Source organism: Culex quinquefasciatus, chromosome 2 (genome assembly GCF_015732765.1).
Source record: "Culex quinquefasciatus strain JHB chromosome 2, VPISU_Cqui_1.0_pri_paternal, whole genome shotgun sequence".
Lineage (NCBI taxonomy): Eukaryota > Metazoa > Arthropoda > Insecta > Diptera > Culicidae > Culex > Culex quinquefasciatus.
In genome coordinates, this window is record NC_051862.1 from 218,223,053 (window position 1) to 218,247,577 (window position 24,525).

The window sequence follows — 24,525 nt, forward strand, 5'->3', positions numbered from 1 at the left end:
TTTATCTGTTGGTTGTAAAATACAGAAAAAAAAACTTTGATAAAAAGTTTTTCTGCTGGATTCGAACCCAGGATGTTTCGCTTGTTAGACTGTGACGTTACCATGACGCAAAAATACCATTTGAAAACAACTGGCTTAGTTGAGTAGACTATCAAATTGCAAATTGTTGATGCTCCACTTTTTTCAGAGGATAAGGAAAATTCTCCGCGATATCCTGAAGTAAGTTTCGCTTGGATTTGGACGGTTTTTGCTGGTTTTTGCTTGCCAACTGATAAATAATCTAAATTTTCAACAGTGTCTATTCCAAAACGTGACTCCGGTCCACATTTAAACATAAACCAAAACACAAGTTTGCAGCGCCAGCTGCAGTTTGCAAAACTTCCAATGCAACTAATCCGAAAGCGCCCCCCTCTCCAAGAAGACAATTGTCTTACAGCTCTAGAAGGTTTCTACCCAACCCGAAAAGCCACGGTGAATTGGTTCGGAAAAGCCTATTATTACCGGTCCAACCATAAGTCTCTGCCTGGCTACAAAATAGTCCGGTCAGGCAGACCTCTCTTTCTTTCTATTTTGCCTCCCGAGCCATAAATTAGCCCCGAGACCAGTTCTCTGCACTTGGTTTTTGTTTGGAGTGGAACAGTGACCACACCGTGGCATCCCAGCTATGCGAAATGGTTCGGGGTCGGGTCAATCGGCAGAAAACCGATCGGCAGAATGCCGAATGGCAGAATGCCAAATGGCAGAAAATCACATGGCAGAAAGGTCAAATAGCAGAATAGGTCAAATGGCAGAATTTTAAATGGCGGAAAAGGTCAATCAGCAGAAAATTTAAAGGCAGAAAATTAATTGGCAGAATAAGTCAAAGAGCCGAATAATCAAAAGGCAGAAAAATCAAAAGGCAGAAAAATTGAAAAGCAGAAAAGTTAAATGGCAGAATGTTAATAAGCAGAATAATTAAAAAGCAGAAAATTAATTAGCAGAAAATTAAATGGCAGAAAGTTGATCAGCAGAAAAAATAAATAGCAGAAAATTAAATGGCAGAAAATTAAACGGCAGAATAGTTAGTTGGCAGAATAGTTAGTTGGCAGAATAGTCAAATGGCAGAACAGTCAAATGGCAGAATAGTCAAATGGCAGAATAATTAATTAGCAGAAGAGTTGAATGGCAGAATGGATAAATGGCAGAATGCCAAATGGCAGAATAATTAATTAACAGGAGAGTTGAATGGCAGGATAGTCAAATGGCAGAATAATTAATTAGCAGAAGAATTGAATGGCAGAATAGTCTAATGGCAGAAATCAGACCGAAAAAAACCCATCAAAGGCAATGGTGTGGGGGGGGGCTATAAAAAATCTCAGAAAATAACAAATAATTGTGCCTGCATTTCTTATAAGAGTTAAAACGTTTACAATTATAGTACTTAGATTTCTCACTTATATATTACATTATTTTCCACGGACTTGATTTAATATTAAGAATAAGTATTGTAACTTGTGTTTATTCAACATAAACAGTTTATCAAGTCTATCAAACAGTTCATGCAATAATAGTAATAATTTTCAATAAATTGTACTGTTTAACACTTAGAGTCTTTTTGAATAGGTCCTTTAAACATATGAAACACAATAGCTTATAGAACCTATTTAAAAACAAAAAAAGAGCACGCAATGTATACAAATTTCCTATAAACATATGAAACACAATAGCTTAGAGGACCCTTAAAAAAATTGGAAATTAGAACATTTTATATTTGTCTAAATGTTCTGTGCACTGAACTTTGGTTACTGGAGTCCCGAGTTACCTACACAGAAAGAAGGTTTATCGTGAATCTTACTAAAATTTAGTTAAAAATCCTAAAAAAACTGGCTGTTTTTTCAATCATCAACATTTTTTTTAGTTAGAAATCATAAAAAATCCTTATCCAAAATTTAGTAAATCTAGCTTAATTATTAGTAAATTTTACAAATTTGTAAGCTTGAAAAATGCTGTCAGTCTCAAAAGTTGTTTGTTTTCAGAAAGTCTGTTAGCTATTTTAGCTAGATTTTAAGGTATTCTTGTGAGCTTTATGGCTAGCCCAGCGAGTTTTTAGACTATTTCAACTAGTTTTTTAGGTAATAATTTTCAAAATTTTCCATTGATGGTTGCGAATCCACATATTTTTAATCTTTTTAGCTAGTTTAGCTAACTTTGTCACTATTCTTGGTATGTGCTATGGTTAGAATAGCTACTTTTTCTGCTATTTTTTTTTTTTTTTTTTTTTTTAAACATTCTGCCATTTAGTTTTCTGGCAAATGGTTTTCTGGCGAATGACATTTTCTGGCATATGAAAATTCGGCTTTTTGAACTTTTCGGGCATTTAACCCATTCTGGCATTTGATTTTCTGGCGTTTGGTTTTCTGGCAAACAACATTCTGGCGAATGACATTCGGGCCTTCAGCCCGACCCCACAAGTTTTTATTTCAAAAGCCTCCATTGCTACCTGCAAAGCTTACTCTATTCACCCAGCCTTTTGGCTGATTTAGTTTGTTTATTTTTTTTTATCTTGCCACGTTTCTCGGTACATCTAGCTAATTTTTCGACTGTTTTAGCAAGTAATTTTGAAATCACTTTAAAAAAAATCCTTTGTTGCCTGCAAAGCTGTTTTTTTAAACAAGAGTTTTTGCTATTCTTGGTAAGGGTTTTGGTAGTCCAGCAAATTATTTGAATGTTTAAATAGATTCCAGGCTTTTTGAACTTTGTTGGCTCTGTTGAGATATTCTATTGACAAATAAAAAAACATACAAAAATACAAAAAAAAACTTAATTTAACTTAATTTATTTTAATTTATTTTAATTTAACATAATTTAACTTAATTTAACTTAATTTAACTTACTATAACTTAATTTAACTAAATTAAACTTAACACAACTTAATTTAACCATGTTACGTCAAATTCTATTAAATTATACAAAAGGAACTAATTTCAACTAAATTTATTTATGTTACATAATTTTACTCAAATTAACTTATTCAATTTAAATTCAACTTCATTTTACTTAATAAAACTTGATTTAACTTTATTTTATTTTATTTAATAAAACTTGATTGAACTTTATTTCACTTAATTTAACTTAATTTAAATTAATTTAACATTATTTAACTCTATTTTATGTGCTTTAAAGGCATGAGATGCCCTACTAGGGTGTAATATCAAAATCGATTTTCCAGCACAGCAACTTTTCAGTTCCTTTTGGGGTCCTAAACAACTCCCAAAAGTTTGAGAACGATTGGTTTAGTCCTCACTTTGCGCAAAGCGATTCAATTTTCCATATAAATTTGTATGGGAAAACCCATTTTTTTTGAGTTTTGATATTTATAAAATCCACGTTTCACGCTGTACTAAAACCGGATTCCTATTCGGATGCTCTGGAAGGTGCTCTACAACTTTCCCGAAGAGAGTATGGTGCTAGCTTGTCCCTGAAAGAAGATACAGCGTCCTCAAAACTCGTCTAAAACGTGATTTTCGAGCAAAAAACACGTTTTAGACGAGTTTTTAACACCCTGTATCTTTTTATAGGAGCAAGTTAGCACCATACTCTCTTCGGGAAAGTTGTAGAGCACCTTCCAGAGCATCCGAATATGAATCCGGTTTTAGTACAGCGTGAAACGTGGATTTTATAAATATCAAAATCCAAAAAAATGGTTTTTCCCATACAAATTTATATGGAAAATTGAATCGCTTTACGCAAAGTGAGGACTAAACCAATCGTTCCCAAACTTTGGGGAGTTGTTTAGGACCCCAAAAGGAACTGATAAATGGTTGTGCTCGCTAAATTTGGACAACTTTATTTTTTTTCCATACAACCATATTACACCCTAGTGCCCTACTCGTTCGGCCAGTCTATATCTCGACATTCTGTACCCGCAGCCTTCCCCCCATCCCCACGTAGACAAAAAAAAGTAGAGTAGAGCCAGCCTCCACCTCCTCGGCCAAAGGGTTCACGACAAAAGGATGCCCCCACTTTTTACCTACGCATCATCCAAACATAAATTAGAGGCTCAACTTCTAACTTCTTTCCCTCAACACAAAAAACTTCTCACCTAATCAACTGAAGATCTCGGTCCGCAGAAAGTCTTCCTGGCTTTCAATTCATTCACTCACGCATCACCACCACCTTTTGCACTTGCACTTTCAACTTTCAAACTCCGCGAACTGAGCGGCTCAAACAGATACGATACGTTTCTTGCTTTGTTTTGGTCTCGAACTGACGATCTGTCAAAAATCCATGCTGTCGGTTCCAGCTAGTTTTTCGGTAAAAATACGCCAAATTGTGCTGAAACACCATTTTTTTAGTAAAATCTTTCCTGTCATTTAAATTTGGGCTGTCAGCAAATCAGCAATCTGGGTTAGCTGTTTCACCAATCCCAAGTTGGTAAATTTACCTGTAATTTTAGCTAATTTAACCAAAAAACGTTACTTAATCCACCTTTAGGTAGTTGGTGCCTTCCTCTCATTTTTAGAGTGATTCCAACCCCCTAAAGTGTCCACATGGTTTATAGATCTCCCATAACGTGATCGCAGCACCTAAGAGATCCTAATAAAAATAAGAGATGAGCAAAAAATCAGACTACCTACAGACTTTTTGTCAAGATTATACAGACACCGCCTTTGAGGAAAATCGCATCCCTCTACACGGCTTTTTCATGGCGATCAGACCCAACCATTTGAGGTTATGTAAATTTAGACCATTTTTTAAACAGCTTGTAATTTTAGATAGGTAAGTCAGATCTTGGAAATCCTTAATCCACAAGAAAGGTTATTTCAGAACCTTTCTATAAATATATAATTTGGCAGGTTTTGTGTGTGTGTGTGCAACCAACCAAACGGGACCACGCGGCCGCTTCTTACAAATTGAGTTGTTTCCATGTATATTTTTAGATCTACATTCTATACATGCAAATAACTCGCATAGGTATTTGGAAGGTGTTAGCTCTGCCGAGCTTCGGTGACCCATTTCTACGCTGGCTAGCCGAGCGCGAGGTACTTCAGCTTTATCGACAAGCCCCGCCCTGAAGAACGTTTGCACCAATCGGGTTCAAACGTTATTTAGAACTTCCGAACCCTTGTCAAATGGACAAGGACCCAGCGTGTATATAGTTGATAGTAACAGTAACAGTGTAACAGTAATAGTAATTCCAGTCGTAGCTTACCAAGTCGTGATGGCCTAGTGGTTAGCATTTTTGCTTACCAATCCAAAGGACGGGGGATCGAACCCCGACTCGAGCGACTTTGATTTTTCGTTCATGTTCAGAGTTTCACAAGATTTATATTTCCTATACTACACGAAAAAGATTGTGGTTAAATTTTGTACCTACCAGCAAAACAAATGGCGTGCTAGTGTACGTGAGTCGGGCTTAGATAACTCTATAGAGTTATCTAAGCCCGATCTCACGCACACTAGTTTACCATTTGTTTTTGCTGGCGGGTACAAATTTTAACCTAGAAATCCATCGTGTACGTACACGCAATACATGCGCACGTAGATAACTCTATACTACGCGTTCGCACACTAGGGTACCATTTCATTTTGCTGGCCTATCCCACTCTTACACAACTATACCAGTCACCAGAGCAAGTGGGATAGACTGTTTGTTTACATTAATGGTTTCGCCCTTTTAAAAAGTTACTACGGAACTATTTAGGACACAGGGCCAGTACACAGCTCGAAATGGAAAGGAGCCAAGAAACATTTTTACGAACAGCAGAACAACGGAGCGATTTTTGGGGGATTATCTACACCATCTCTGGCTTGCTTTTGCTACTGTTGTTGCCCATTTGAAATTTTCCTTGACTGGTTGAGCATGAGCATGAGCATGGTTGACTGCCAATGAGCTGCTACTCCGTTATTGACAGATCAGCTGAAGTTACACAATGAACCAACAGATGAGTAGTGGGAGCTAATCATCCTCACTGTATAACCCCTGAAGATCTCTGCTTTAAGTCAATACCGGCGCCCCCCCAAGGAGATGCAGTTCAACAAAGGTAGGAATGTTAGTCCGATAGTTGAAGTTGCAGACTCATCAGACACAGAGTTTGTCGCTCTATACCTGTTGACACCGCATGAGACCGTTGAATCCACAGCATCTCCTTCAAGCATCACGGGATGTGGGGGAATTGTGTTAGTAGGGAAAGGAAAGGGAAGGTCAGGATTCATCTTGGTAGATGATATGACCAGAATGTGAACAATAATCGTTGCCTTCTGAGCTACGACGCTATGAGAAGGACCTATCATTCGCGTATTTTTTTTTTTTACTTCTTACCGCCGGCGTGCCATCCGAGCAACGATGCTTTGGGATGGGCTTTCAAAACGAAATTAAATTTGAATTAACGCATTATTCGGTGACGTACAATTTAAAATAGATCCGGATTCATTATTGGTAGATGATATGACCAGAAAGTGAAACATAATAGTTGCCTTCCGAGCTTCGACGCTATGAGAAGGACTTTCAAAACAAAATGAAATTTTTAGCAACGTATTATTCGTTATCATGTAAACCTCAAATAGTGCTGATACACCGAACTGTTTTAACCGATTTAATGAAATTCTTCGCGCATGACTTCTTTGCAACAAACTTCACCACGAATTCTTGATCGGACTGTGAACAACCGGCTCAACAACAGAAAGTCAATATAAACACGACGACGCGACGCCTTCTATCAATAGATTCCAGAATCTTCTAGCACTTTCTCGCGGATTCTCGCGCGTCGACTCTCCGACCGATCTCCCCCGCGAACACCACACGACTGAGGGCCAAACACCCAAGGCCACGACGCGACACAATTTTTCAATGAATTCCAGAAACTTCTTCTGATACTTTCTCGCGGATTCTCGCGCGTCGACTCTCCGACCGATCTCCCCCACGAACACCACACGACTGCTTCCTTGACTGGTTTCTTACCAAGTGCATAAACTGCTTCAAGTGGTAGAAATCTCCCAGTTACGACGATCTAGCACAGTTCTAACAAAGCTGGAATTTCTTACAGCATTCTAGCAGAAATGCTCCATCGTTCTTGCAGGGTTCTAGCAGAACCAGCTCTGCTAGAATATTTCGTGACTGGGCTGAAGCAACATTTGAAATGGGCGGTACTACATTGCGGTATTTCTCCCCATTTGAACACATTCACCGTCCGAATCGAAAATTTGTCACCATTTCAGAATGCTTCTTGCTCTTGCATAGTTCTTGGGCAGACTGGTCATGTGTAACATAACATCTTACGGTTATATATCCAGAATTTTGTTTAAAAAAAAGGTCCTATAAGCTAATGTTTCATATGTTTAAAGGACCTATTCAAAAAGACTCTAAATGTTAAACAGTACAATTTATTAAAAAATATTACTTTTATTGCATGAACTAATTGATAAACTTGATAAACTGTTTATGTTGAATAAACACTGAAGTTACAATACTTATTCTTAATATTAAATCAAGTGCATGGAAAATAATGTTATATATTAGTGAAAAATCTAAGTACTATAATTGTAAACGTTTTAACTCTTATAAGAAATGCAGGCACAATTATTTGTTATTATCTGTTATTTTTTTATAGTCCCCCCCCCCTTACCATTGCCTTTGAAGGGGTTTTTTCGGTCTGATTTCTGCCATTTGACTATTCTGCCGTTTGACTATTCTGCCATTCAATTCTTCTGCTAATTAATTATTCTGCCATTTGACTATTCTGCCATTCAACTCTCCTGTTAATTAATTATTCTGCCATTTGACATTCTGCCATTTATCTATTCTGCCATTCAACTCTTCTGCTAATTAATTATTCTGCCATTTGACTATTCTGCCATTTGACTGTTCTGCCATTTGACTATTCTGCCAACTAACTATTCTGCCAACTAACTATTCTGCCGTTTAATTTTCTGCCATTTAATTTTCTGCTATTTATTTTTTCTGCTGATCAACTTTCTGCCATTTAATTTTCTGCTAATTAATTTTCTGCTAACTAATTTTTCTGCTTATTAACATTCTGCCATTTAACTTTTCTGCTTTTCAATTTTTCTGCCTTTTGATTTTTCTGCCTTTTGATTATTCGGCTTCTTAATTTTTTGCTCATTGACCCTTTCTGCCGATTGACCTTTTCTGCCATAATATATTCTGCCATTTGACCTTTTCTGCCATTTAACATTCGGCCATTTATTTTTCTGCCGATTGAAATTTCTGCCATTTGGCATTCTGCCATTCGGCATTCTGCCGTTCGGTTTTCTGCCGATTGACCCGACCCCAAATGGTTCTCATAATAAGATCTTAATTATAGATAATTGCCCAGACGAGCTCCGAACTTGAAGAACTACTCGAACTTTGCTTGCGATGATTTGCGCTTACCTATCATGGTGCAGGCCGGCCCTGTGATCGAGTTTCCGGACAGCTGAACGATGGCCAGGAACAGGTCCCCGATCAGGAGACAGGCCACGTAGTGCGTCTGGCAGCGCCAGTGCAGCACGTGGTGCTGCGAGGTCACCAGGTAACCGGTGGCCAGGGTGGCCGCCAGGAAGATCACCGAGATGAGCAGCCCGGCGGAGTAGAGCGCGAAGCGGAGGTCCTGGAAAAGAGAAGATTATGGTTTTATTGGATATTAGAAACAGAGTCCAGTTTGAAAAAAAAATTGGGTTTAGGATTGGGATTGGGATTGGGATTGGGATTGGGATTGGGATTGGGATTGGGATTGGGATTGGGATTGGGATTGGGATTGGGATTGGGATTGGGATTGGGATTGGGAATGGGATTGGGATTGGGATTGGGATTGGGATTGGGATTGGGATTGGGATTGGGATTGGGATTGGGATTGGGATTGGAATCTGGTCGACAAAACCAAGCTTTCTTGACAAATTGAATCAACACCTGCACAATTTAGCCAAATCTTTAACTCTAACCCTCAATTTTCTGTCCCATTTCATTAAATTTTCGTCACTGCCAAAAGGTACAAGCAAAATTAATTCAATTTTGGCATCTCGGTAGCCAATATGTTCAGCACTCGTCATCCCTCGAGGGCTTTTTTCCCGCACTCCTCATCCACTTCGCAACCCTCTGGAAAAACGGTGAAAAACAAACCCATTCCCAGCAGGCAGTGGCAGTGGAAGCGGCGGAATCCACATCACCACCAGATAACATCATGTCGAAGTGTTGACTCTCAAACGCCAAACCAAACGAATGACTGACTGGGGCTGCAGATGATGAGGACGAAGATTGGGGATGAGTGTCGAGCTCACCCCCTCGACGGTTTTCTCATTCCCACGTGATGATTTTTTGGGGTTATTTTTCAAAAGGTATTTTTTAGAGTTTGGTCATTACATTTTAAAAACAAATTAAAAATTTACAAATTTTGTAGAAATAGAACAAAAATCCAATTTCTTCCAAAAATTTATTTCTGATTTTCGAGAGACAAAACACTCCAAATGAAAATCCTGCCACTTACAACCATCCCCCTCCAAATTCAACAGATCGGGAGAGGGTGCCGCATAATTGGAATTGATTTCTGTGAAATATTTAAAAGGTTCAATTTAGCGGAAACAAGAGGGCTGCGCTTCAGCACCACGCTACCAAACATCGTTAAGGGATATCGGAATGGGCAATTTGGGAGGTGTGAACGGAGAAATAGACAGCAAGCATCGAGCGCGCGGTGAAAGCATTAAAATCTGCACCCAGTAATTTGATCCAGTTTGCATTCATAATCTACTCTTCTGAGGGTGAGTGGACGAGCTGAGCCGTGGCGGGGCTTTTTCACGAGTGACTGGGCACGTGCAAACAAAGCGGATTTAGGCTTTTTTGTTAATGATTTGGTGAATGGATTGGAGAGTGCGTGTGTGTGTGTGTTGATGACAGCTGGATGAATTGTTGATTTTTTATCATCGAAGTTCTCGGTCTGGCATAAACACACAATTATCAGATTGAGTCATTATGCGCGGTTCATTAGATGTGCATCGGAATTTAAATTAATTGACAGAAGTGTAAAGTGGATGAAGGGGTATTTGAATCGAATATTGATTTTATATTTTAGATGAACTGTCAAATTTTAGCCCTCAGCTAGAAATAAATTCAATCAATAAGAAAATTAACAATCATTCAACAATCTCATCAAAGAATCTAAGAGAGCAATTCTCTACAAAATCGGTCTTTTTTAGAATTTGATTTTTTGTATTTTTTTAATCCGAATGAAATTTTTTGGTGCCTTCGGTATGCCCAAAGAAGTCATTTTGCATCATTAGTTTGTCCGTATAATTTTCCATACAAATTTGGCAGCTGTCCATTTTTTTCCTAGCACATTCATTTCGATGAGTTTATGCGTTAATTTCAACATAATCAATTCTGTGAAAATAAATCGTTCAAAAATCATTTTCAGTGAATTTTTGCATTCTGACAACCAGTTGACCAGTCTCTGAAAATAAATCGTTAGGCCGTTGCATGTATTTTTTGAAGTTTATGTCCCTCGACACTGACCAAAGTCGAAGAGTGGGAATACATAAAAAAACTATAAAAAAAAATTACTAGCCATACCATCAACGTTTCAATGAAAAAAGAAAATTTTGAATAATTTTATTCCAGGGTTGTTGTTAAGCAATCATTAGTTTACACAATATCGATGTATTGACATATTATTTTTTCTCGAAAAAAATAACCTATTTGCGGAACTGTTTCTCTGAATGTTACAATTTTAATATTCAATATTTTTCAAGCTAGCACAACCATGCTAAATATCATTATAAACGTAGGAATCTCGTAGGAAGTTTTCAGTTACTTGGACATTTCCATTAAAATTTGGAAATTGAAAAAATGGAAAAAAAATCATATGTTATTTTATTTTGAAGCAAATCTGAATATTCACAAATTCTAGATTGAAACAAAAATAAAGATAGCTAATTCTGTTTGAGACACACAAATCTAATCTTTTAGATATAAATAATTTTTTTAAGCCGGTCCAGTTTCCTAAAATTTACTGATTTGAAATCCTTTATCTCAAACCCTTATTAATCCGTAAACTTGCGTTTCGAATGCGTGAATAACATGAATAAATAATATTTCAATAATAATCTTTAAAAATAATAAATCATTTTAACACGTTAAAACGCAAAAAATGGTAATACCGTAATCTGGGGTGAATCGGGACTACAGTCTGAATAGGGACAGCAGTTTTAAGAGCACTTAAAGCTTTTAAATTTGGAAATAGATGTACATATTTTGTTGGCCTAAATCTGCTCTAACCGAAACCAACCAGAAAAATCAAAATATTGTGCTCGAACATGGTTAAAACTGCTGTCCCAATTCGCCCCATGTGTTCCGATTGACCCCAGTTTACGGTACTATAAATAGTTGCACATTTAAAAAATGAAAATTTGGGAGGTAGATGTAATAATTACCTCAATTTAGATTGAAAAAGTGACATTACAACAAGCAATTGGTAAATTCATACATTTTTACATTTTTCCGACATAAAAGATGTACTCGTTCCCAAATGTAATATTCCCAGAATATTTTTTACTGTGTGCTACTGAAGTTTAACTTATTAAATAAGAGTTTAATTTCTATAAAAAATATAAAATGTATCTAGATTAAACTTTTGTTGAAGGAGTTTTAAAAATTAACAAATTAAACAAATCATTCTGTCAGGATTTTGTGTCAGAAATACGAATAATTTTACCACAAAAAGTGTGTAATATCACACATTTTTATTTTTATTTCACCACATAAAAACAGAGAAATATTTTCCAAATCTCAATTAAAATAAATTTCTTTGTCTCAAATTGTCCAATTGACTCCTAAAGCCCTATCTCATTGTGGGAATGGAAACATGGGAATCGGTTGCTTACTGGTCTAAAACAACTTATCATTTTTTTTTAATTTGTCTCAATATTTTTACGAAAAAGTTGATTTTTAATTTTTTTAAGGAACTGCGTTAAAAGGTAAGCATTGTCCATAAAATTGAATTTTAGCTCTGATGTTAGGACTCAATTACAGTCACCCCTCATATTCGGAACAGTTAAGAGAACGTTCAATATCCAAATCACATAAAATTGATAATTGAACGATCAGATTTGCTTTATCCTCTGTTTGAAAGCTTTTCTGTTAATCTTTCGATTGTTGTATCGATCGACTGTAAATGTTGATGATTTTTGTAAAAAAAGAAAAACATTATCTCATGAAATCCACCAATTTGAAACACTCTTTTTACAGCTGTAAACAAATTGGAATTCTTCAGAAGGGAAAAAATACTATTCGATTTATTGAACCATTTCAAAAAACCATTTAAACCACTTTCCAGCGATTATAATTTCAACATATCAATTAATAATCAAATGAGTTTTAACATTTCTTTGTTTTATAAATATCTTCGACCAGAAAGAGGCATTTTTTCCACTCTGAGTATGTTTGCTAAATTTACAACAAATTTGCTTGGAAATAGTTTTTTTTTAAATCAGTTTTTCCTCAAACTACCAAAAAATGCGTTAATGACTAATAAAACTGTAGATTCTAAATCAATAAAAATACATAATTCATGAATTATTAAAAAAAACTGAATTGAAAACAAACCAAATTCCCGCCCCTCTCACTCACCTTATTCTCCACCAGCACCGAGTCCGGCTGCAGATGCTCAACGCAGGAAAACACGTACACCGTCTTCCCGTCGAGGCCCTGCTCCAGACAGTACTCGTGCGACGCAAAGATCTTGCCCGAGTCGATCGACACCGAGCCGGTGTCCTCGTGAAGGTTATCCGGATTGAAGATTCCGGCGATGGCATGCTCCCGACAATCGGGGAAGCGGAAGCTCAGGTCCACGTGAGCCGACTGGACGATCCGTGCGCCGTAATTGACGTGGGATTGGTTGAGTTTGACGCAGGTTTGGTTCTCCTTGTCGTAGGCGAAGTTGGGGCCGCAACAGCGCCAGACGGAGGTGGTTTTCTCTGGGGCTTGGAGGGAATCCATTCCGTTGTCCCGGGCGCAGACCAGGGCGACCTTTTCGTCGACGCAGTACTCGGGGGATGAGACTAGGGAGTGTTTTTGACTCAGGAAGAGGGAACCGTTGCCCATGAGGAGGATTTGGTCGGTGGTGTACGCGGTTACTTTGCAGTTTTCCGGGCGTTTGTTCTCCAGAAACTTCATGTGGACCGGTGCGTTACCGACGTCGGTGTAGATCTGGTTTTTGGCGGGGAGGAACACCTTGGGGACCCACTTTTTGATGCCGCCGACCACGCACAGCTGCTGCGAGTCGTCGTAGTACTCGCCAACCCGGCAGCACTTGTTGATGTAGACCGGCTGCCGTTGGGCGGCCCCGACGCCGGCACTGACCATCATCGTCACCAGCAGAATGCCGGCCAAAACTGGGACGCTGCACGGCATTTTTGGACGCGACGACAAGTGCAATCTTTTCTCTTTCATCGCGCGCCTTCGGACTTTGACTGACTTTCACACAGATACTTGACCGCGCGCGTTGTCCCTCACTTGGCACGTTTTCAACCACTTCTTCTTCAACCCACTCTCATTAACCAGACACTTCTTCGTATACGGTTACACCTGTCCGGTGAAGGCTACGACAGCTTCAGAATTTACTCTCTCTCTACACCATAAAGCACTTGTTGATCACTTCTTCCTACCTGCAACTACACCACATCATGAACGACTATTGCTCTTCTTCACCTTTTTTTATTTTCTTGTTTTCTTCGCGCGTAAATTCCAGCCACATACACTGACTCTCCGAATACGGAAAGTCGCGCCCGCCAACCGGAGATACGCGCCTCAAGGCAGACCGTGGCCACCACTTTTACCGCGGCAGCCGCCGACCACCACCGTTAGAATTCCGGTCTCTGGTTTAGTTCTTTGTTGACGTGCGGGGCTACCTGTTGGCGAGAACCAATAAAAAGAAACGGAAAGAGTTGGGTTTTAGTTTTTAATTATCCATTCAGAAACGAGCGCGCGATTTCGCGCCAAGAAGTTGTGCGTCGACCTTCTTCGTAAAATCAGTCATGCAATTTCACCCAGTGTGTGTGTTAACCGATCGACTAGTGTGATAAAACAGAGTAGGCCACCGCACTGATAATTGCATTTTATATGGAAGAGTCGAGCCGAAACGACAACAACCGTTGACGGAGGTGCATCCGAAAATGTGCATCCTTTGAATGCAATCACGGCAGAGGTAGCATAGTTTCATGATGGTCATGCGCAGAAAAAAGGATGCCTCCTCCCGAAGGATCCACGAAGGATGGCCTAGTGTGGCGGAACTTTATCGTAGCAAGTCATGATGTACAGGGTAGAGACGAAACGAAGCCAAGCAGGAGATGTTTGTTTTAATCTGGAGGGACAGCAGCAGCAAGGCACGCTTGGATGAGTTTGCGGATGTAGTTTTTGACAGTGGAGTGGAAAATTGTGGAAATAAGCCAGTGTTTGTTTTTGTTAAGTCTGTGTATGACCTAATGCTGGGGAATAATATATGTGGCAGTACTGTCAGGAACAATTTTAGGAAATCAACCAGATTTCTTGGCAAGGGAAAGTTGCATAAAAGTTGTCCATTTCAGTTGATACATTTTTCAAACAAAACAAGTTTTGTACCTTTTTTTTAAATTGCTGATTCTGTTTTTTAAGCGGATAAGGGAAAATCTCCACGGTATCCTAATATAAGTTTCGCTTTGAGTTGGATTATTTTCGGATTTGGACTTCTTATGTCTAATCTAATCTAATCTAATCTAACACAAACGCAGCCAGTCCGATGAAAGCATGCTGGAAAGTCTTGTGATTAGATTACACCCCAAGCACTTTTCTTGTCATTATTAATAATTGCAGTACATCCGAGAACACCCGAAAATGTATTGCAAAAATTAAAGCGGCCAGCCCTACTACGTTGTGTTTACCGCAGAGAGGATTCTGAGAACGGATCACATTTCACAGAATCTACAGGGGAGGAAGGATGCGTGGACATACCGTACCAAACGCTCCTGTTTATAGTTTCATATGTGTTTTGTATGATGTGTAAAGTGTAAAATATAGTGTGGTTATATAATCAAATAAATATAATAATGCAATATAATGATCATCATTTCGGATTTGGACTTCTTATGTTTCGAAAAATTGGCAACACGGCCAAATGTATTTTCACTAACTAATCTAATCTAATCTAATCAGACCCTAGCGCAGCCAATCTTTCGAAGGGATCCTGGAGAGTGCCTTAGGTTAGATGACGCCTAGCACTCTTCTTGTCATTTATTAACATTTGTAGTGCGCCATTGCATTGAAATGCATTGAAACATCACAAGCGTTAAAGCGGCCAGGCCTACTGCGTAAAGCCGTGTCGCAGAGATGACTCGTAATTGGGTTGAGTTTGAGCACGGAGTGCTCGAACAACAACACAATTCTGAATCGACAGGGGAGGAAGAAGCGTGGGGACACACCACCATACGCTCCGAGATTTGGTTGTATTCGTTGGGAGCACCATGCTAAGAAGGTTTGGTACTCCGGGACCCTCTGGGATGGGACATTGTATTTCCACGAATGCCCTGGACACTATTTGCCGTGGGCCAAATGTATTTTCACTAACTTGTGCTTACTCAAAAGATGTCATTTTTGCCCATAAGAAAAATCAAGATTTCACGCAGTTCATTATTTTGTATGAAACGTAGATTTTTTTAGAGTGTTACTATCTTTAAGGTGTAACGGGCCATCATTAAATATGGCGATAAAATATGGAGGAAAAACATCCCGTTCCCCGTTAACGATGATACTTTCCCGTTCCACCTTATTCGTTGAAAATTTGAAACTTTTTCTAAAAAATGTTATTTCTTAGCACTTCTATTAACGTTAAAATTATAGAAAAATAATCACTGTGTACGAAACTTTCACTAGAATACAGGGAAACTTGCAGTAACCTCGAAAAAGCTTTATTTTCTTTAAATTTAGCCTGTTTTTGAAAAGTATATTTTTACCATACAAAAACAGGTGCACTTTGAAACACTTCAAAACTACCGTTTCAATTACCTTACCTCCATAAATTGCTAATCCCTCGACGTGCTGCAGTCAGGAGAACCAGCCGAGAACGACCAAACACAGCAAAACTCGCGATTTTCGCGAAAACTAGCATCGAAAAATGCGAAGTGGAAATTTTCCGCGAGTTTTTTTTTGTATACAAACACCCTTCAACACAACCATTCGTTACACAAGTGTTGGTAGTCATCACGAAAGTGGTTGCCAAAAATATCAGTCAAGTACATTGTATGAAATTCACAAAATACCTTTTCAAATTTGATTATTTGCCACGTACTGATGTAAAATATTGAAACAATGAACAAATATATTTTTTCAATGATAAATTATAATTTATTTTAGCATAAAAGCTAAAAAACAACGACATTAAATTAGGCCAATAAACAACAATTTATAGAACTCTGCCCTGCTTGGCAACACTTTTCACTGAAGCTCAATGTTGTGACAGCTGTGATTTTTGCTGTCGATCTGTCAGTTTCTTTCAACGTTCAGAATAAAATTACTCCGAGCTAAGATTTCCAGTTTGGCCGGCTGATTGCAAGTTCAGGCCGTCCGGATATTCTGGATTTGACCAACAAACAGGCAGCCCAGACAGACTACAAGAATTTTCTCGGATGCGGTCATCAAGGTAGGGTAATCCGCCAACCAACAGCTCAAGATCAACTCACGGCAAATGAAAAGCTTGCACTGGTTCGATGCCAGATCAAGAAGGATGTGGCCAATGAGGAATACATCCAGTCCAGCACCAGTCCGTAGATCTTGAGCTGCTTCTCGGTGGATCGTTCTCCTTGCTGACCACATCCGGGTCGGCCAGATCTGGCTGCCATCTGACGCAAACTTTTCGGTTGTTATGAGTTGAGGAGGAAGACAAGGGAGATGTTCAAGCTGCTGCTCGGGGAATTGTCCTCCTTGCTGGCCATATGTGGGACGGCCTGATCTCACAAGTCGTGGTTGAGTGGGGCTTGATCTGGCTGCCATCCGGCGCAAGCCAGACCGTAGGTCGGCAGATTGCTCGTCCTTGATAGCCGCATCCGAGAAAGGCTTGATGTGGCCCCCACCCGGCGGAAGGTTTTCATTTAGCGTTAGTTGAAGGTTCGCCCTCTTGTCATCTGTCGGGGCAACCTGTCCTCTTCGTCGGTCAAATCTGGAAAATCCGGACGGCCTGAGCCGACGAAATAGTGAATCTTGGCTCGGAGTAATTTCACAAAGTCACGGCAAGTGAAAACATTCCGCCGGGTGGGAGCCACATCGAACCTTTCTCGGATGCGACCATCAAGGACGGACAATCTGCCGACCTACGGTCTGGCCCCTCAACTCACGGCAAATGAAAAGCTTGCTCCGTTTGCAGCCAGATCAAGCCCCACATAACCACGACTTGTGAGATCAGGCCGTCCCAGATGTGGTCAATGAGGAGGACAACTCCCCAAGCAGCAGCTCAACATCCACGGCTTGAACAATGCCCCCCTTCCTCTTCCTCCTCTGCGCACAACAACCACAAATTTTCGTTGGATGGCAGCCAGATCAGGCCGACCCTGATGTGGCCAGCAAGGAGAATGATCCACCGAGAAGCAGCTCAAAATCTACGGACTGAACAGCCACCTAATCCCTCCACATGCCGCTGCAGAACGGCAGTACATCTAGTGGAAACTGAAGAGGAGCAGACTGAAATTTCTAAAATAATATCGAATAATGTGAACATGTTCATAACATAAACAGCATAACAGAAAACATAAATAAACAATGTTGTAGTAGTGATGTTATAATATAACATCACTACTACATTTATACTCGATTGACGTGATGACTAATACATGTAAATTTCAATGATCATCATCATACCAATACATTTACACCGCACTAATACATCAACATTGACGATGATGAGGCGTTTCACCTTAATTAATCAGAAAATCCGTTCCCCAGGTACAGATTTTTGAATATTTTAATAGTCTTTTTGTAAGGACAGCTGCCAAAATTTAATGGAGACATGTATAGACGAACTAATGATGCTAAATGTCTTCTTTGGTTGAAGCAAACGTACACACAAAGTTTCTTCTTGGAAGAATTGCTCTACACTCAACCCCCGGTGGTCGGTTACTTTTTCGTTTGACACTTTTTCAGTTTGGTTGGTCAAAGTCAAACTAAAAAGTGACAAACTGTCACATTTTACACGACGCTCACGCACACTATCAAAACAATTGTTTGATAGTGTGTGTGAACTCCGTGTAAAAGAGGTGTCAAACTAAAACGTGACCTCGTTCGTTTGACAACAGTTGGTGTCAAACCATCGGGGTTACACGAAGAAAAATGAGTTCCGAAAATCGTGAACAAGCGTTCATAAAAATGGGAATATTCATGAACGCTTGTTCACGAACCTAATTTTCACCATGTATGTAAGTATCAAAATTGTTACGACATCTAAAATAACTTGGCACGAAGTTAAAAACTTTTAAAATTTTGTTTATTTTTGAAACAAAAAGTATAACAAAATTCCGTAGTAACAGTTCAAAGGGGCGAATCTGCGTTTGTAAACAAGTCACGTAAAGTAATAGGGGGATAGACTGATTGTTTACAAATGGAGATTTGCCCTGTTGAAATGTTACTACGGAATTCATGAAGGATGTTATTTGTTAAGTTATATAATCGCTCAAAATTTTCAAAAATAAATAGAGCTTATGAAAAAATCCTCATCTTTTTATTTTGCTTTCTAGAGCTGTGGAATAATGATAATTATAAAATATTAAAACAAAACAAAAATTAAAGAGGAACCCGACTCCGTTGCCTTGATTTTCATTTTAAAAAAAAAACAAATTAGACTATTTATTTTTTAAATATAATTATAGGAAAAATTAGCATTCTCATTATTGCACTACTAAAACCCAATGCCGTCGTTCGTTATATTTTTCTTCGATTTTTTTTTCTCTCTCGCTAAAATAACCATTTCAAAACATCCGGTTTCGACCCCCGATCATCTGCCTCGACCATTACTGCTTTTATTTACTTTCCGCACGAGCTTCGAAAAATTGCGTAGGAATCGATTCCGCACTCAGCGTGGGTGAGTAATCGATCGTCTTTTTTCGGGTTGCTTCGAACCGGATTAAACCACTCACACACAGCAACCGAACCAAAAAACGGTCCGAAAGGTTATTGTCATTCTTTTTGTGTGTCGTGGGTCGTTTTTTTGTCGCCGATCGTCGATCGCGCGCACTCACTCACATAATTTAATTAATTAGTCACACACTGACTGAGCTGCGCGGATCCTCTTTCTTTCTACATATTGCTATCATATGACGACGACTACTACGATGACGCGATGCGTCGCCGCTGACTGTGTTTGAATGCGGGAAGGCCATCGCGGCGATCGACGTAGTAGTCGTGTGGAATGGTCAACGAGGGCTTGCTGCGAGCTGTTTACAGAGTGAGGGAATGAAAATAAACATGTGTTTCTATCAACGCATGCAACTGATATATACCTTTTAGGCTAAATCCGATGCGTACCCCTGTTATGGTCAACTTAGTATTATTTTTGAAACATTTTTTTAGTTTTTTTTTTCAAAAGCTGAACATAACAATACTTAAAATATCTAACCACATATGTAATTCCATAGATTTTTTTTTCAGAAATTTTCAAACATCTTAAAAAAGGGGCCACTACTGTATGCACTCAAACAGACACAGGTGATCAAGTTTACAGTGGGGCTCCAGCAAACGATGAGCAACGCGCAACAACTGTGCTTTGACAGTTATTTATTGTGATACGATCGCAGTAAGCGATCATTATGCCTCCGTACTCCGTACTCCCTCCGGGCACTTTCTTCCCTCTCCTTTCGGCCTGCTTTGTGATCGGCCTTAGGACTTGCTCTTTATTTGTATGTGTGACGCGCGTTGACGAATGTGGCTCGTTATGGGAAAATGCCAAAACACGATCGCGATCGTTTCGCCGAAAAAAAATAAGAGCGTTCGACAACCGAACCAAACAACTAAAAATGCGGCAAGTGAATGGTCCTCTTTCCTGGATGCGTGAGGTGAGAAGCGATTTTATGGAAATTTGAGGTTGGGGTTTTTATTATTAAACGGAACGAGTTTGTTGCTTATCGGGTTAATTTATGCAAATCATTCGGCTTCGGCCGTTTTCTAGTTGTGCGGAAGCAGTTTGGCTCCGCCGAGAGGTTTTTGACCTTGGGATTTTAGGTGGCAATTAATTCCAAACTGTTTAGTACGGTATGGAAACAGCTGCAGTTGTGTGTCTTTTTGGCCATGAGGAAGGTCGTAAAGTTTAAAGTTTTGACTGGTTATAGTCAAATGATTGCTAATCAGTTGGGAACCTTGACTGAAACGTAGTTTCATTTTAGAGGTGAGAATTCCTGGATGAACATGATGTTTTTGACACATTTTTTAACGTTAATTTTAGAAAATCCATGTAAAGGCAAATTGAAACATATCTTGCAATGCAATAATATCTTTTAAAAAACAAAACTAATCAAACTATCCTCAAGTCTTTACATGAATAGCCGTACGTCTGAATAACCCAGAAATATATTTATTGAATAATTTGGTACAAATTTCAATCAAAAAGCATTTGTTGAATTAAAAAACCTTCAATTTCAATAATAACTCTTGAAAAAATTGATCAATCATGGTGTTTATTTTTTTAATTGGGTCCTAACATTAAGCTTAAATTTGTGATATTATTGTTCAAACCGATTAAGCTTATTTTTCTGAGTACAATGACCCTTTGTACGACCACAAAGGATTTGAAATGTAATTTAAAATCAATCAAAAAAAAAAATAACTTCGCATCCCTTCTTGACAGAAAACGTCAAAGCTTGTTCCAAGGTACCATATTTGATCGATCTTAAAAATGTTGTAGTGTCAATTTATTTAATTGCATTAAAATGAAAAAAAAAAATTGATCAGAAATGGGTTTTTAATCGTGTGTTTTACCATTGTACATTAAAATTTACATAAGGATTTAGGACCCTATTATTACATAAAGATTTGAGACCCTTTTTAAATATCTTCATCATACAAAAAAATATATTTTTTATAAATGATTGTTGTATAAAATAGAACTATATTAATTATTTTGAAAGCTTTTGCAGAAGCAATGTTTAAAAAAACAGTTTTAAATATAATAAAATTAAGCTTTTCTCTCAACCCCTGAACAGTCGGGAGACATTTTTTTCATTTGATCAATGAAATAAAAAGTAAACATAATTTCATATTTCAAGCTAATTTTCAGAAGAACCATGCCAAGGTAGAATTTTAAGAGATTTTTTCATCTGTGTTTTTCTGTTTTGTCAATTATATTTTTTAATTTGTTACAGATTAATTTTTTGAATTTTATTGAAATTTTTGAAAGCGGAAATGAAAACTAATAATAATAACTTTAATTAAACTTTCAAAGTTTTGCAAAAAGTTAAAAAAAAAGATTTTTTATTAGTATCATGTTAAAAATTTGTGAAGAAAATTTAATGTAAATATTTAGAATAACATAATTTTTTATTAGTATCACGTCAAAAATGTGTGAAGAAAAATTATTTTTGATTTTTAGAATAAGAATTTCACTCTATAATTTTAACACGAGATTTTCCGGATTACTAGAACATTTTCTATGGTCCCTGTAAAAATTACAATATCTGAGCTTGAAAAATCCCTAAGATCAGCTAATTTGAATGGCAGCGATGGAGTACTGTGAATTGAGAATCCAAAATTTTATTTTTAGAAAAGCTAAAGAAAACTTGAGGAAAAAACATATTTTTAAAATTTCATTGTAAATTTTCAATTTTTTGATAAAAACTCATCGGATAAAGACATGCATCAACTGAAATCAAATTATAATGCATTTTCCTGTATCTTAACTCATTTTAGCATGATTGAATCCGTTCGAATTACTTCGATTTTTTTTTCAAATTGGAAATGTGCCGAATCGTATAGCCTGGACTGTATCGATAAAAAATCAATAGATTTTTTTTCCTAACATTCTACGTCATTTCCGATCTATGTTTATGTTCATCATATTTACTTATTGCCGATTTTCCGAACAATTTTGTTCATTTTGACAGATGGTTGACCGATATTTTCGCTGCAGAATTTAGTAAAAAAAATACATTCCAAAATTTGCCCAAATCTTTAAACTCAAACCACCTCCAAAACCCCAAACCTCAACCAGTGCAACTGCAAATCTCACTGCCGTATCCGGGAATCAAAAGACAGAATCCGTCCTTCCATCTCCACCACCATCACCGTCAGTCAACTTCCAAAGCTCAAGAAACAGGTCGCTTGTGCAAGTTTGCCGCAACTTCACCGACCGCGATGGCTCCTGCAAGCTCCCGCTCCAACTAACTCTGGCTTGGCCTGCCCTGACTGACATGACTCAAAAGTTGTGTTGCAAAACCGCCAACTGGTTGACAGACATCAGCCTGAGTGTGCAACGGCATTGCATTTTTTCGTAATGATGGATGTTGATCAATTAAATGCACTGGCCGCCGGGACCGGCGGCGAGACGACAGATCGCGGTTTTGTCCGGGGTAGTTTTTTTTTTTGCTGGACTATTGACGAGTGGTTTGATTTTGAAGAAAAAATAGGTTTTGACATTTAAAATCAACTAAAGCTGATTTCGTGCTGATTCAGAGCTGATTTAGATCTTCGATATAGGGGAAATTCTCGTATCTTTGGCAGGTTAATCACTCGCACCTAATTCCATCCAATTTGCTGATTTTCACTATTTAAACAACTAAATTTGCAAAACTTTTGATATAAACTTGCTTGCTCACTTCTTATTGAGCTATTTATCACTCGATTTCAGTTGAAAACGCTTTTAATTAGCTTTAATTGAATGTCAAAGTTCTTACCTGCCAACATTAGAGGCACGCTGGAATTAGATGCTGTTCCCCTAGTGCTCGAAAGCACTGATAATGCTGAATTTCATAATGTTTTAGATCAACCTATCGTAACGAAAAAAATAACCGGATCCGAACACTGTTGCATCATGATGACAGGCAAAGAGGACACAAAAAAACACGGATCACACCACAGATTGTTGCCGGTCGGCCCGGCGGCAACGACGGTAAGAAAAAACCGGCGACAATGGCTCGAACAGGGCCAGAGAATGACACACACAACTTCTTGCTGCTTTCGTCGTTGTCGTCGAAGGCTAATGATTTTGATCTGTTTTGTGTACCTTTGTGAGTAAATTCCCTTCGTTTTCTTCACCTTGTTTGTTTCCTCTTCCTTTGCTCGATCGTATACTCTCTTTTCCTCCTTCTGCCTCGATCGCACCTCACCACCTCGTTCGATCTTCACTCTTTCGTTTTCCTCTACGTTATTCTTTTAATTTCTTCTTTGCACCATTCCGTCACGCGCAACCGTTTCTTCTCCTCTTGTTTACGCCGGAGAGTGCAGTCACGATTCGGTTTAATTTTGTTGCGAAATTTCACCTGCACCGGATTTACTTCCCCAAACGAGCAATATCACGTATCACCATCAAATCCAAAAAAAATACCCAGAGGTGAAAGGCCACAACCGAGCACGCACGCACGTGATTCTGTCAACAAAAACAAACCGACCGCGGCGTCGAGCGCGCGCGAAATTTCACCACACGATTTGAGAGCGTCGCGACGCACACCCCTAACGCACTGAGAACACGTTCACCATCCGCGACGACGAAGCGAGCGCAACTGACGAACGGCAACAAAGCAGGCTCCGACACGACGGCGGATGCCGGCTGTCACGATTCGAGACGAAAGGCGGCCGAACATTTGTTTACCACCAATACAGATACGACAGCAAGTACCGGCTAAACGGGTTGGACAGAGAGGGAGTGTGAAGAGGGAAAGAGAAGGCGATATAAACAAACGTGTAGCTACACGGCGGCGGTGTCTCACTACAACAGTCTTGGGAACACGAAGAAACCTGTTCAAGCTTTTCGCGAGCTTCAGCGAAGTTAGGAGAGGGAGCTGCCGATAAAAGTGTAACGAAACTGAAGCCAGTTAACGATTCTCTATTACAGATTTCAAAGGTTAAGGATTTAATCAACAAAGCCATTTGTTCGATGTCTTTGATCAAAAACAACATTGAAGAATCGGTAGGAACATTAACGCCATTAACAGCAATCAGTTTTTAAATCAGGTTGTCGTGACGGACAACGGACAAACTGGACAACTGCCAAACAATCATACTAGTCAACTACTAATAAATTATGTTATGAGAATAAAAACAAGTTAGAGGGTCGAACAATAATATGAAAATCGAACATCTATCAGTTTCAAGATTAATTGATTTCTATTTAAACACAAGAAAAGAATACCATTGAAACCATCCTGAAGTCCGTAATAGTAAAGCCATCATATAAGATTCCGCAAATGAAGCGAAGTTCTACGGTTAATCGATTTCTTATTATTTCAATGAATTCAAAACAATGCCAAAACTTAAGCCAAAAATCAAAAAATCAAATCAAACCATCCACATTAACGACCCCCGGGTCTTTTGTGGTCTCTATTGCAAGTTTCTGCTCG

The 24,525-nt window shown here is 38.6% G+C and overlaps 1 protein-coding gene across 4 annotated transcripts in view; it reads right to left on the reverse strand.

Annotated features, from left to right (window-relative positions):
- LOC6053464 (probable G-protein coupled receptor Mth-like 1) overlaps positions 1-23,685 on the reverse strand; it is a 234,845-nt gene extending 211,160 nt beyond the window's left edge. For 2 of the 4 annotated variants that reach the window (XM_038251414.1, XM_038251411.1), the window contains exons 1-3: positions 23,193-23,685; positions 12,596-13,875; positions 8,372-8,588 (exon numbers count right to left, since the gene is read on the reverse strand). In XM_038251414.1, the coding sequence (XP_038107342.1) occupies positions 8,372-8,588; positions 12,596-13,417 (1,039 nt within the window). In that variant the 5' untranslated portion in view covers positions 13,418-13,875; positions 23,193-23,685. Of the gene's footprint in view, positions 1-8,371; positions 8,589-12,595; positions 13,876-22,863; positions 22,887-23,192 lie in introns of those variants that run through there. The other 2 variants (XM_038251412.1, XM_038251413.1) reach the window with 2 other exon arrangements.
- Positions 23,686-24,525: the final 840 nt, after the last annotated feature.